The sequence below is a fragment of the Calonectris borealis genome, chromosome 1, assembly GCF_964195595.1.
Source record: "Calonectris borealis chromosome 1, bCalBor7.hap1.2, whole genome shotgun sequence".
Classification (NCBI taxonomy): domain Eukaryota; kingdom Metazoa; phylum Chordata; class Aves; order Procellariiformes; family Procellariidae; genus Calonectris; species Calonectris borealis.
In genome coordinates, this window is record NC_134312.1 from 13567586 (window position 1) to 13581468 (window position 13883).

General features: G+C 45.1%; 1 protein-coding gene across 6 annotated transcripts in view; it reads left to right on the forward strand.

Moving 5' to 3' along the window:
* Window positions 1-4286, forward strand: part of MAGI2 (membrane associated guanylate kinase, WW and PDZ domain containing 2) — a 764133-nt gene extending 759847 nt beyond the window's left edge. For all 6 annotated transcript variants that reach the window (XM_075144530.1, XM_075144538.1, XM_075144553.1 and 3 more), the window contains one exon: window positions 1296-4286. In XM_075144530.1, the coding sequence (XP_075000631.1) occupies window positions 1296-2086 (791 nt within the window). In that variant the 3' untranslated portion in view covers window positions 2087-4286. The remainder of the gene's footprint in view (window positions 1-1295) is intronic.
* Window positions 4287-13883: the final 9597 nt, after the last annotated feature.

The following is a 13883-nucleotide window of genomic DNA, read 5'->3' on the forward strand; positions in this document are numbered from 1 at the left end:
TCTGCAAGACAGCAATCACTCAATCAAGCTATTAACTTAAAACTGCCTTCTCAGACAAGCAAGCTGCAGATCCCAGGCTGGGCAACAAAACCCATTCCATTTTTCGAGACGATGTGCATCTTCATGATAATTTGAAGGCAGCTGTAGCACTGAGAAAAATAAATTCATCTTTTAAAGGACAGTTGGTATCGTTGAGAGATGCTAGTCCTGACCCACAGAAGTCCATGCTTGTTTTTCAGCTAGAAGGTTACATTTTCTCCCCCCATAAAATATGCGGCTCTTGCCACAAGTTCCACCTTGTTTCCATGGATCCCTGAGATAGTCCTTCATCTCTGACAGATTATTGCTCATACCGCTCAGAGCCAGGCAATGGTGCTAAATAGGGAATGACATTAGCCAAGTTCAGTGATTTCTCTAACCTCTATGTAGACGGGTAAGAATCAGAGTCGTGCTGTCATTAGTCATGATGGATTCGTTGTCTGCCTGAATGTTAATCAAAAGAAATCGTGTATGCAAGAGAAAGGCATCTCAGAATATTCTGTTTTGCACCAATGGATTAGGAAAATCATCATGATTCAGCAAAGGAGATGTCTGTTTAGCTAAATTAAACAGGATCTGCACAATCCAACCATATTGTGTTGAGGCTAAGTAACCAGGAGAAATTCAAAATGCACAGCCAGGAGACTCAGAGGCTGACGCTGTGATATAAAGGCAGAGCTTTGTAAGTACCCTGTAAGAATTGTGGGGCCATAAACACTGCAATATTATATCTGTTTAGAAAAAATATGAGACAGAATTCAATGATGACCTTATCTGAGCTACAAATTCTTGTCAATTATTATATGCTTGTAGGGACATGTTTAATAGATGGCAGAAAGTCCTTCTCATTTGTCCTCAGAGACAGCGCTGATATTGCCCAGCTAAGAAATCCATTATACAGCTACAAAAGAGGCAATTTGATTTCATGAGCACGTGCCTTTATTATTTTAAGAATAATTTAACATAGGCAGAGGAAAGCAGAATCTGTATGAAAAAAGACCAGGGTTTCCAGCGTTTGCAGTTACCAGCCCTGTGGTTCTTGCTTCTCCTGAACTTTTTTTTGTGGGGGGAGGGAGATTAAATTTGTTTTCCTCCCCGTTGACTCCCCTGGGAGTTTCACCTCACCTAAGGCAGAGGAGTTTAAGTCTGGTATCTGGTTTGGGTGTTGATGTTGCTCAGAATACATATGCCCGTGCAATACACACTCTGTGCTGCTGAATACGCCCTTAACTCCCTTCTCTTTGTTGTTACAACAGACGAACCAAACTCCTGGAGTGGTCCCTCTGCCACCTCCCCAGGTCTGCCGGAAGTAGCTCTTTCCCTCGACGACATAATCTCACCATTATCTTCATCACACATAGCCCCACCCTCTGACCCTTCTCACCAGATAAGCCCAGAGCCAGCATGGGATATCAAGAGGGAACACGATGTAAGGAAACCAAAGGAGCTTTCGGTGAACGGTCACAAAAAGAAAAGGTTAGGAGAACAAAGAGAAAGGTCAGCAAGTCCTAAAAAGGTAGACAGGTCAAAGCATGAAGAGGCTTCTTGGAAAGGATATTCAGAAGGCAAAAATAAGACCACTGATGGTGGCAGGCCCACCTCAGAAAGCAAAGTGGTGGGACACAGCATAATGATCGAGGCTGGCGCGAGAGAGCACGTGTGTGCTGGAACCAGTGATGAACAGTTTGGGAGGCTGAGGAAGCCGGAAAGCAAGAGAGGAGGATCTCTTAGCAAAAAAGAATCCACAAATACCAGTGAGAAGAAGTCAGCTGCAGCATCCGACCATGTCAAGCTTGATACAGGTGCTACCAAGACGTACAGTAGCAATCGCTGCAGCTCGCCTGGAATTGATATGGACCACAGCCAGAAGGACCCTGACGGGAAACCCAGCGAGTTCCCCAGGAAGGGACATCTCCACTCCATTAGCACTCGCAGCACCAACACCACAGTTCGAAAGGCAACGGTCTCCCCAGGGCCGTGGAAAATCCCTGGCTCAGATAAGCTACCTAGCGTCCTGAAGTCTGGTACTTCTGCCATGAGCAGATAAGCAAGGGACTGTTGCCCTCTAACTGTCTCAAACTGACGCAGAACATTCTTCTTAGTTTTTGTCTCACATTGGTTTGTTTTAATTTATTTTAACTATCACACATATACACAAAGCATTGAGGAATGAAAACATTAGTGTGTAATTCCATGACAATGTGCACAGTATCTACTAAGTTCAAAAGCATATAGTCAACACGGAGATTTAAAATCGACCCTAAAGTCCCAGTTCCATTTTAGGGACTTTGGCAGCTATGGAAGAAACCAAAACAATACGAAGGACAGTACAGCAGAGAAGGATAGTGCAGTGTAGCTTTAGCATTTTTCCCCCACTGCATGAAGGACTTGGATTTCATTCAAACTTTATATCAAGAAACTGGAACAAGTTAGAGCAATCACAAACTGGAACATCGCCTTAAATAAAACTGCACGGAGCAAGCTGAAACCGAGGGAGGATCTGTTCATGGAGCTAAAATGTTGTAAATAAATTGTTCTCGACATATCTAGACAGGGGTTAAAGGGTTTCTTTGAAGCATCGTTTGGAACTGTACACCCGTGACACGTCTCCACTGTTAACGCTTTGGGATAGTCCACGTGATACCCTGTAGCATAGTTCACTGGGCGCTACGGGAGGAGTGGGGAATCCGGTGGATTAGTTTCTGTGATACCATTTCTACTGCCATTTTTGTGAACGAACCATGTTTCTGTACATTGGAAAGGAGTTAGGGTGGAGTTGTATTTGCAAATTATTCTCAAAAGAGATTTGTTACAGGTTCCCCAAATCCTGCGAGGTAGTACACAAACCAATTGGTCAGGCTCAAAACCCAGACGTCTGCAAGGCCCTTGCAATGAAAGGTAGAGAGCTACAGAGAAAAAGCTGCAGTTTCCTTAAGGAAAGGCCTTTCCCTCCTGCAGAAAACAAGAGCTTCACTTATCAACAGTGCTATGTTTCATACCCGTCTACATTTAGTTAGGACACTCTCACCTGTCACCCCTCAGTTTGGCAGAGCAGGTGCCTCTAAGGCACGTTAACAATAATTAGACTGGTTTCTGAAATACAGTTGTCGGTGTCCTCATTCAGTAAATTCAATACATTTCCATTTTTAAAATGGTTTCCATTTTATCATTTCTTCCCTACCTCCATTTTTTTTTTTTTTGGTCTTTTTGGGTTTTATCTTTCTTGCTTGTCTGTTTTGAATTTCAAGCCTTAAGTGCCAGGTAAACATTCCAGTCTGCCTTCACAGGAAATAACTCCGAGTTCAGTCAATCAGTCATTATCTTGTTTCAAAAAGATGCGCGTGTGTCTGTGTAAGTGTGCATATGCTTCTTTGTCTGTCAAAATTAAAACAAAATCCTGGGCAATAATGCATTGGTAATTAAAAAAAAATCATAAAACTAAGTACTGTCGAAAATTCATATTTAAAAACTAATGTTCTCTAGCAAACTTAGTTCCTCACATGCTCTGCTGAAAAATTAGATTGAGATTGGCTTTGTTCCAAGAAATTAGCACATTACTGTATGTCTCAAACATTGCACTGGACTGAGAAATTTATAGGCATGTTTCTTCCTGTCCAATTATTTGAAAAGCCTCAAGTCAAGGATTTTGCAGCTTTCAAACAATTTTTTTTAGAAAGAAAAATCCATTTATAATTTCTAAAAAAGCACAAGTCCATGTAGCTGTTTATAAAACTCTTATTTAATGAAAAAAAAAATCTTTATCCCCTGAACTAGAATCCAATATAATTTGCCATTAATTTATTGAATCTGATTTTGGACAATGCTTCTGTAGTGTAGATGCACGTCCCAGTATCTTATTTTTATGTATAAAGAAAGCAAACAATGAAATCTGAAAAACAGTTGAGATTATGCTTGCATAAACTCTAATTTGCACAGTTCACAGCTACTCCTTGTGCAGTAATTGCTTTATGCGGCTGTAATCGATAACCTGTGAAGACAGCACATCATCTAAACCCCATTCCAAATAATATTTCTGTGTAGTGTTAGCTGTGAATTTACCCTGTACAGCTCTATCTCTATAAATATAATTCCATGTATTAATAGTCACAGAAAGGCTGTAAGTGAGCAACTATTTTTATGAAACGCACCACTATGGATAAATTAACTTTTACAGAAATCTTGTTTACTGTATGATATTCTAAACCACTGTCAAATAAAATATATATCCAAAAATCTTTTTTTTTTTTCAATTGTACATAGTCTGTGTTAATTTTGAGTGACAGGCTTCAAAACAGAGACAATCCTTTACATGCACATGAGTAGAATTAATTAACTACTGCTTTATAAAAAAGGGAACGCTGCGTTTTGATTTCTCACTCCAAAGAGGGGTACAATTTATGGATATACATGTAGGTGACCAAATAAATTCTGCATAGGCAAGCTAAGGTGTATGAGGCTACACAGATGCAGAGAAATCCTCCCTCTCTCAGGTGGAGAAGCCTGAACTCTCATTTTCCTTCCAGTCCCAGGAGACGCAGGACCGGGGTGGCCGGACTCCCAGCACTGAGAGGCAACTTCTAAGCGCACGCCATACGTAGAAAAGGCATCTGGCAGCTCTAACTAGCCCTAGAAAGGTTTGTTTACAAGCTGAGTGAAGGGGGCATTATTTGATTTCCAGTTTACTTTACAGAAACAATGTCTCGGAAAACATAATGTAAAATAATGGTAACCAGAAAGCCTCTTCTGGGGCCTGATCCATCCCCTGTCGAACAGGACAGAAAAGTGCTCTTTACCTTCAGTTAGACAAAATAAATCACAGTTTACAGACTGTAGGCATTGTAAGATGTGCTGGCTGGAAAACTACCAATATTTTTCACACAAATATGGCATTTTTTAAAATAAATATTTCCTTTTTCCTTAAAATATCATTTTCTTAAAAAAAAAAAAAATTTGCCCTCATACACCCTGATCAGTTTCTGCAGAGCTTCTTTTTCAGAAGATTAATGTTCCACATAAAAAATTTCAACCAGCTGAACTAATAACATCATTTTTCATTACAGTAAACACAGAACAAATTTGAAGCATCTTTAATACTCCAGAATATTTGCTGCTCTTTAAATAGCCACCATTTTCATGGTTGCAAATCTGAGTGTGGACCTGATTCAGACCCAGAGGCATCACAGGGAAGCGAGGTGAAGCCGTATAACCTCACCAGTCTAACTTTTTCTGTTAATAACATGTCCTTTCTCTTTTAAACATAGTAGTACAGCATTGGCATTGCATTGCCGTTCTTATGACCTCTTTTTATCTACTTTTTCATACCTATGCAATAACACAGGAAATTGGATGTTTATTTTCATGCAGATTGGCTGCTCCAAACTCCAATGCATCGGAGTAAGTAAGCTTGCCTGCATGGGATCAGCAATGCACATTTGGGGGGGGGGGTTGGTAAAACCTCGTAGGCTGGTGTTGGTGCAGCCCTTTTCTTAATCAGTGGCAAATGTTGGCTGTGGGGCTCGCGCTGGCTGCAGGCGTGTCTCTGCTCAGCAGCTTCAGGAACTCCACACAAACTGCAGAGGCTGGAAGAGCAGATCTTCAAACAAGTTTAATAAAAAAGCCAGAAAATTCAACAAGTCCCACAAGGTCTTGCCAAAAATGCCATCTTTTCTTCCAGAAAGCTCCTTGACTGACTGTTGTACCTTCATTTAGGTACAACAGAGCACAGGCTGCACTGGTTTCACTATGTCACCCTCCCCTAAACAGGAGGGACATTTGTAGCCTATATATCTACCTACTCCATGGCCTCAGTGGTAAGACTGCCGACAATTTAGCAGCAGTGTGGATAGCTGTCTGCCAGGAATTGATGCAGAAGTTCAAGCGTGGCCCCATTTCTTCCCTGATGTTTTTCGTCTCCCATCTGAATGTGCAGCCAACCACCATTGCCAAGAATTTCTCATCTCCATCAAAGATCAGCTTCAGTCTGATTTGCGGCATCTCTGCTGAATATGAACATCTCATGCTTAGCCTCCTCTACATCCCAGGTGCCCTCAGCACCACTAGATCTATCCTGAATCTCTTCTCTTCCTTCACAGCTCCCCACTGCTCTTGTTCTTAATCCTACCTCTGAGATAAGTGCTGCTGTCTTTCAGTGAGTTGAATCTTCCATTCTCTGTTTTCCCCTTCTATCCCTCAGAACTTTGTCTTCCTCTTTTTTCCTCTTTCCTTCTGGCCCCTCTCACCAGCTGACATCATTTGCCACTCCCCACCTCTACCTTACCTGTCTCAGCAGCTCCACGTCAGACACCGCTGCTGAGAGGTGTCATGACCAGTTACTCACACTGGACAAGTCATTAACATACTCCTGGGTGTCATATAAACATATAGACATACCCCACATCTTGTATTGAAGCCCAACCCAAATCATCTGCCTTGGCCTCCAGAAACCAGCAGCGGTTACTGATGAGACATACTAACTCTACATGCAGCCAGTAACTCCCTTTGCCAGTACAAATAATGTTTTTTCTTCAATGTTATTACAGCTAAATGTCTGTACTGATAATGATCCAAGCATTCAGGCCAGGTTTTGTGGCTGCAACATGCTATGATCTCTACTGGAAGTCTCCAAATTCATTTTACAAAGGCAAGGACAGGCAAAGCCACAGGCACGTTTCTGTCTTACCCACTACGCTCTTTTTGTATGGCACTGCCGCAGCAGAAACCCGGGCCAGAACTGCAGAGGCGTAAGTAGAAGAACACATCTCAGCTAATGAGGATGTCACCCTCCATGTTTCTTCTTGCTTGGAGGGAAGCTTTGGTGTGAAGGGGAAAAGTTTCTTAGTACACTGCTGTGGAGCTCAAAGTTAGAGCAGGCTTTGGACTTGCCCAGGGATGACCGGTTTCCTTAGGGATTTACTTCACAGTTCACTTCTGTAGGTCTCCAAAAGAGTCCTTTGCCTCTTTTGTCCCCTTGACGCCTAGGATATTTTCTGTAATTGCTGCTAAAAAGGCCGCACAGGCAAGGCAGGCTGTACTCTCATGACTAATAGAGGACTTGGAGAGAATTCCCACGGCTGTGTCACGCAGGGCTCCCACCCCCACGTCTGTTAGACTCAAGGACTCCCAAGGCTGTTTCTCCATCTATCACGTCAGAGCCGAACATCACCTTTACCTTCACAGCTGTCATCGAAACAATGAGCCTTTTTAATTAGCCATTACTCCCAAAGGAAAATCCAGTGCACCATCTGGACAGAAACGGCTGTGCTTCAGGAGGGGCCAGGACTCAAACGTCACCTATGCCCCAAGCCCCTGGCTGGACAGCCCGCAGGTCCCCTGCTCAGCACCCAGGACCGGCCTCTCTCTTGGAGCAACAGCCTCCCCCCACCACCCGAATAAGTACCCGTAGGCTCTGCGTAGACCATCACCCGCCTGGAGCCAGCGCAGGCATGCTCAGTCCAGCCTTCAGGGTCCCAGAAGATTTTTCTCGGTACATCTAACAGCATGGCGTGATTGCACATTTATCTCCATAGCTGGTACCCAAGCTTAGAGCAATTTTTTTTTAAATATATTGTCAAGACACAGTAACATAAGCAATATCTCTGAATTATAGCCAATCTAAAAATGATGTTCTGTCCTTTCCTGCTTTTACTGCCTCTATGGCAATAAGTCACTCTGCCCGTTCAGTTAATCCATAAGGAGAGTTTTGCTTACAAGGGACGAATATATCTCTCTTAAACAGCTGGGGGAAGACCCGTGCACAAATACCCGCTCCCTCTTGCACGCACAGGGGCCTGGAGCACCACCTTCCACTCCCACTCAGGAACTTCCCAAATATCCGTGTCTCAGATGGGTGGCTGTCCCTCTCAGGAAAAAACCCAGATAAGGCTGCAGACAGATCCAGAACGCTATCGTTCTTCCACAGATGAACTGCTGTAAGTGCTTTAAAGGTAGAAGATATTTAAACTGAAAAAATAAGCAAGAAAGGGTGCGGGGAGAAAGAGGAGTGACAGGGCTTTCTGTGATGTGGCTGCTTGCTGACCTGCACTATTTTCAACTTCTTCAAGCTTAAAAATGAAAAAAGATGACCTATCAAACATGATGAATGTTGCCACAAAGCACTACAAGTTTTAGGGACAGCAAGAAAGGATATTTAGTGACTACAGTTCTGAAGAAAAATTTATTGATTTAAGTAAAAGGCCTGGTTAAACACAAGGAGAGGGATGGTGCCAGAGGAGAGGAGAGCGCGCTGTCCTCTGCCCTCCTGGGGCAACTCCGGGGTGCTGACGGGCTCTTCCGACACAGACTCATCCCCCAGTTTCTCCACAGGTTGCAGCCGTGTTGAGCGGCCTCAGCAGCGTGCTGGCACTGCAGTGACAGGCCGGCAGCAGCAATCGCTTCCCTGCAGGGTAGGAAGGTGAGGATCCAACCCCTGGGATGCTCCTCTTTACCTCTGTGCCCCAGGACTGCTGCGTACCACCAAGGGACAGCCCTGTTGCCCACCCAAAGGTGCTGTAGATGTGGAAGCAGTGGGAGGAGCAACTAAAACATGAAAGCCAAAGCCTATGGTGGGAGCCCCGGTGCAGCTGTAAGTTGGAAGAGAGATTCTGAGCAACCGTAGAGCCACAGCTACAGCAGGAGACCCAGCAGGAGTGAGACCAGGGCACTGACGTCCTTCTACCCCTCCCCTCCCAGTAAATTGGGGCCATTGTTGTCACTGAAGCCACCTGAATTTTTACACTGCTTTTCTAAAACTCTACAAAAAATGTAGGTTTTTCTTCCTGGATTGCCCTTTGCTCGAAAGTAGTGAAAAACAACAGGCAACCAAACCAGTCCAAAACACCCTCTCTGCCATCACCAGGCGGCAGGGCTGCCCATGGCTCTGAAGTTTCTATTCATACATATGTACGAAATTAATGAATTTTGGTGTTTGCAGTTTCCCAAAGTGATTAAAAACTACGCCAAGAACTTTAACTAAAGTATTTAAAGAATTGCAGTCCATAAACCAGAAAATTGTTCGCCCTGTCTCTAAACCAGCAAGTACGAAAAGCTACATTTAGTCATCTATTTAATTCAGGAAGAAAATCAGACCTTTCCCTGCATAGTCCACAAAGCTCACCATGTACGAAACACCTATTCCAATTAGCACTTCACTCGCTCCAGAAGTTTTTAAAAAATAAGCCCAGCAGGCAATACAGAGCACTATAATGTGTTAGTACAGAATATTTCAGAGTAGCTCGCAAACCTCTAACATCACAAACAATACCAACTGATTACTCTTTTATATCACCCCAGGAAAGATGAATGCAAGCATGTGCCTCCTCCTGACTCACTCCTGTCTCCCGTACCCCTGGTACTGCATCAGCTTTGCTGGTAGAGACGTGCCCTGAGTGCCACCGTGCCACGGCGGCTGCAGCAGCTCACAAAGCTCTTTGGAGGGACCTTCCCATCACCCCTGCGCCCAGGAGCACGGAGACCCGTGGCATCCAGCTGAGAGGGGGTCACAACCCTGGGCCGAGGGGCTGCACGAACAGCTCTGCATCCCCGGGCACAGGGCACTAAGTCCTACGTTGTGGTCACGAGCGGTGTTCCCCAGGGCTCAGTTTTAGGGCCGGTCCTGTAAAATATCTTTATCAATGATCTGGATGAGGGGATCGAGTGCTCCCTCAGTAAGTTTGCAGATGACACCAAGCTGGGCGGGAGTGTTGATCTGCTGGAGGGTAGGAAGGCTCTGCAGAGGGACCTGGACAGGCTGGATCGATGGGCTGAGGCCAATTGTATGAGGTTCAACAAGGCCAAGTGCCGGGTCCTGCACTTCGGCCACAACAACCCCAGGCAACGCTACAGGCTTGGGGAAGAGTGGCTGGAAAGCTGCCCAGAGGAAAAGGACCTGGGGGTGCTGGTTGACAGCCGGCTGAACATGAGCCGGCAGTGTGCCCAGGTGGCCAAGAAGGCCAATGGCCTCCTGGCCTGTATCAGAAATAGTGTGGCCAGCAGGAGCAGGGAGGTGCCCCTGTACTCGGCACTGGTGAGGCCGCACCTCGAATCCTGTGTTCAGTTTTGGGCCCCTCACTCCAAGAAGGACATGGAGGTGCTGGAGCGTGTCCAGAGAAGGGCAACAAAGCTGGTGAAGGCTCTGGAGCGCAAGTCTGATGGGGAGCAGCTGAGGGAACTGGGGCTGTTTAGTCTGGAGAAGAGGAGGCTGAGGGGAGACCTCATCGTGCTCTACAACTACCTGAAAGGAGGTTGTAGCGAGGTGGGTGTTGGTCTCTTCTCCCAAGTAACAAGCGACAGGAGGAGAGCAAATGGCCTCAAGTTGTGCCAGGGGAGGTTTAGATTGGACATTAGGAAAAATTTCTTTACTGAAAGAGTGGTCAGGCCTTGGAACAGGCTGCCCAGGGAAGTGGTGGAGTCACCATCCCTGGAAGTATTTAAAAGATGAGGCGCTTAGGGACATGGTTTAATGGGCATGGTGGTGTTGGGTTGACGGTTGGACTCGATGATCTTAGAGGTCTTTTCCAACCTTAATGATTCTATGATTCTATGACACCTCCCAACAAGAAGCCCCCAAACTAGCCTTGTGTCAAGAAGTAAAAGCTCTTTCCCTAACCTCAACAGTTTGTCCTGAGACCCTGTTTTGGGGCATACAGACCCCTTAACCTGGCTGCTTATTCATCTGCCATATTGATTTACAGCAAGGCACTCTTCCTGAGAGAGGGCAGCTTCAGAAATGCTTCTGCCCTGACTTTACATCCCAATAGAAGATAGGCTTCACGTTTAACAAAACTGAAAGAGCCCAGCCCCAGGCTCTGCTCATAAAGCATCTCTGGAGGATCAGCAACCTCACTGCCTGTGGGAAGACTCCTCGAGCAGACTTTGCCCACTTCCCCACCCTCGTCTCTCATCCCGTTCTCTTCATATTGAATGTTTTTCATGTTGGCATACAAACGCAAATGCAGCCTGAATTGATCCCCTCCATACCTTCGGTCCCCTGAGGTTAGCAAGTAGGTCTCTACTTCACAGTGTTGTAGGTCCATTATGTTCTTTGATTAGCAGCTCCTTCCCAGACTAAATGGCTTTGAAACAAATTCAGAAGGTTTGATAGCTAGTGTTTTTGATATTGATTGTTAAAGTGTTTTGCAAATTACATAGAAATTATTCATATTTCAGCCCCAGTTATAAGCACTAGCATCCCTGAGCTTCATTAGCTACACCAAAATGCCAGAAGCACCCCAGCAATGGGACTGAAGGCGACAAGGCGCCAAGTGCGTTGGGCGTGGATGCCACCTGAGCTCTCCGCTCTTTGTCAGACCTTTCCACTTAGGTGTCCATGCTCTGCTCTGCAGGACCCCTCAATCCCCATTGCTTATGCAGCTGCTGAAGTCCAAAGGGAGTAAACGATGGACCAACCTAGTGACAAATCCCCCTTGATTTCCCCATTCATTTCAGGCATTTTCCTCACACCAGGAGGACACAGTAAATAACGTTCACAGCAGCATACACCTCTGCCACCATCAGCCCAAGAGCAGGTTTACCTGGGGCAAACTACCCTGGAGAATCAGATGCTGATTTTCACCATCCAGGTCTGGATTGCCTCCTGGTGACCCGGCCAACACAGAAAAGTGGTTGGGGACCTCTGATCCAGGACCGGCCATGTAAACATTGCAGGCTCAGGTGGAATAAATGGGCCCCACAAGTCAAAGCAGGGCGGTATGAGCTGTCGCTGTACAACAGTGGCAATTACTCAAGCTACCAAGCGCAGGAACCTCGGCCAGCATAGCCTGAGGGACAGTAAGGAATTACTACATCTTTTTTATAAAAGGTTGTATTGAAGTAATAGATAAAAAAGCAAAAAGGCAGTTGTAACCTATGAAATATGAAGTATGAATTGACCCGCTCGTTTTAATGGCATCTCTTACTCCCTTTTCTTGCAGTTAGAGACAGCTTTTGTATGTCGAAAAGCCGTCCGTGGCCAGCTTCTATAGGATACAGGAATGGTGGGAGCTGCTCTGTGGGGAAGGGGGGGAAAGTTAGACGAAGTGGGCTGCCGCTGGCGTTGCTCTGTGCCCTGGAGCACAGCGCACGCGTGCCCATGTACACACCTGCGTCCGGAGCAGAAGACGCAGGCACCTCTGCTGCTGGTGCTGACTCTTCCTCGCAGCCTCACGACTGGGAAAGGACAACTCGGACGTGTGATCTTCGTGGCCACTCCAGCCCACAGCAGGCATGCTGGCAGGCTGCTTGGGACCGTGCCGCTGGCACGCAGGGTATGACAGCCATGCTGGCATGGCCCTGCTAAAGCTCTTCTACTCTGTCTACAGAAGTATTTATAGGCAAGAGAAAATAGACTCCATAAGCCAGTGTTGATCTTCTGAGCTTTAGCAGTAACCATTAGTAGAAAATGCAAACATCATATTTTCTACTAAGGTCTTTCAGTAGAAAAGTGATTCACCAGCATAATAAAAAATGTAATACTTCAAGAGGAAACAGTTTTATCCTTTAAGTCATAAATAATATACATAGTCATAGAATTCTTATGATTAGCTAATATTGCACCATTTTAAAAAATACTTGTAAGTATGTAACCTTAGGGAACTACCAGATATTTTATGATGTCTGATGGAATCAGGGCATGAAAACACACAATAAAACTGACACAGAAGAAACTACCAAGTCATAAGAACTGAAGTCACAGCAACACAGTTACATAGACTGACCTACAACCTAAGTAACCCAATGGATATAATCCATAAACAGTAAAGAAAACTACAACTACATAAACTTATAAAAATAGTATGAAAAAATCAAGTTATAAAAAAAGAGTCAAACTTTGAGTCTTTGGCAGAGAGGAAATATCCTCCCTCAGGCTGGTATCCACCTGGTGTCAGGTCAGCCTAACACCAGCTGGGGTCAGCTTCACAAAAATAAGACTTTTCAGCCAAGATGATCTGTAATTTCTCCTCTGTGTGTTCAGTATGCAATGTCTTTTTAATTAGTCTTCCACTTTGAAACAGACTTTTTTGAGTTTTCCTATTTCTTCCAGCATGACAACTCTTGTCTAAGAACTCAAAGGACACATAGCCTTAATCAACATTGGGAATCAGTAATCAATGGCTAAGTCTATACTGTATAGCAAGGAGCTCTGAAAGCATGAATGTAGGATAGCAGCAGAGGAACTCCTCAAAAGATGCGTTACAGGAATAGGATGACACCGGGGTCCCAAGGTCACAAACACAAAGCACAAATTACCAATTAGTGGGCCCAAAAGGAATGTGACCTCAAAAGCTGGGAGGAATCCGTTTTTAGGGCATGGCAAAAAACATAACGTGAAATATCCTGCATAGGGTGACGACACAAACAAGGTAGCAAGGGGGTACAAAAGACAGTCATGAACCCTTCAGGACCAGGATCAAAGGAAGACGAGAGAAAGGAATTGCTCCAGCACCACTCCCCTGGTTAAGGACTCTACACGTGATCAACGTTGCTGCATATCTGCAGCAGTTCCTCCATCACCTCCCCAGAGAAAGAGCTCTGCCGTTGGATTTCCCATTTGCCACATTCTGTCACTGCAGCTCAGCAGTCGTCTCTATAAGTTTGTCTTTTACTATGTCACTGGGTAAAGGAAATCAGGATTTTAAGAGCAGTGTGTGTGTGTGTGCATGTGCTTCCCGCTCCAGCTTTCCTCCGTGACTCGGTGATGCTGCAGTGCTCAGATGCACACCAGTCATTATGGATTCAGAGCAAGTCCTCGCTCCCTGTAAACATTTACACAATATAGAGCAAGTGGGACTGAGAATACTCAGTAGCCCAATGGTTAGGAAGATGAATGTAAGTGTCCCAAGTTCAGTCCC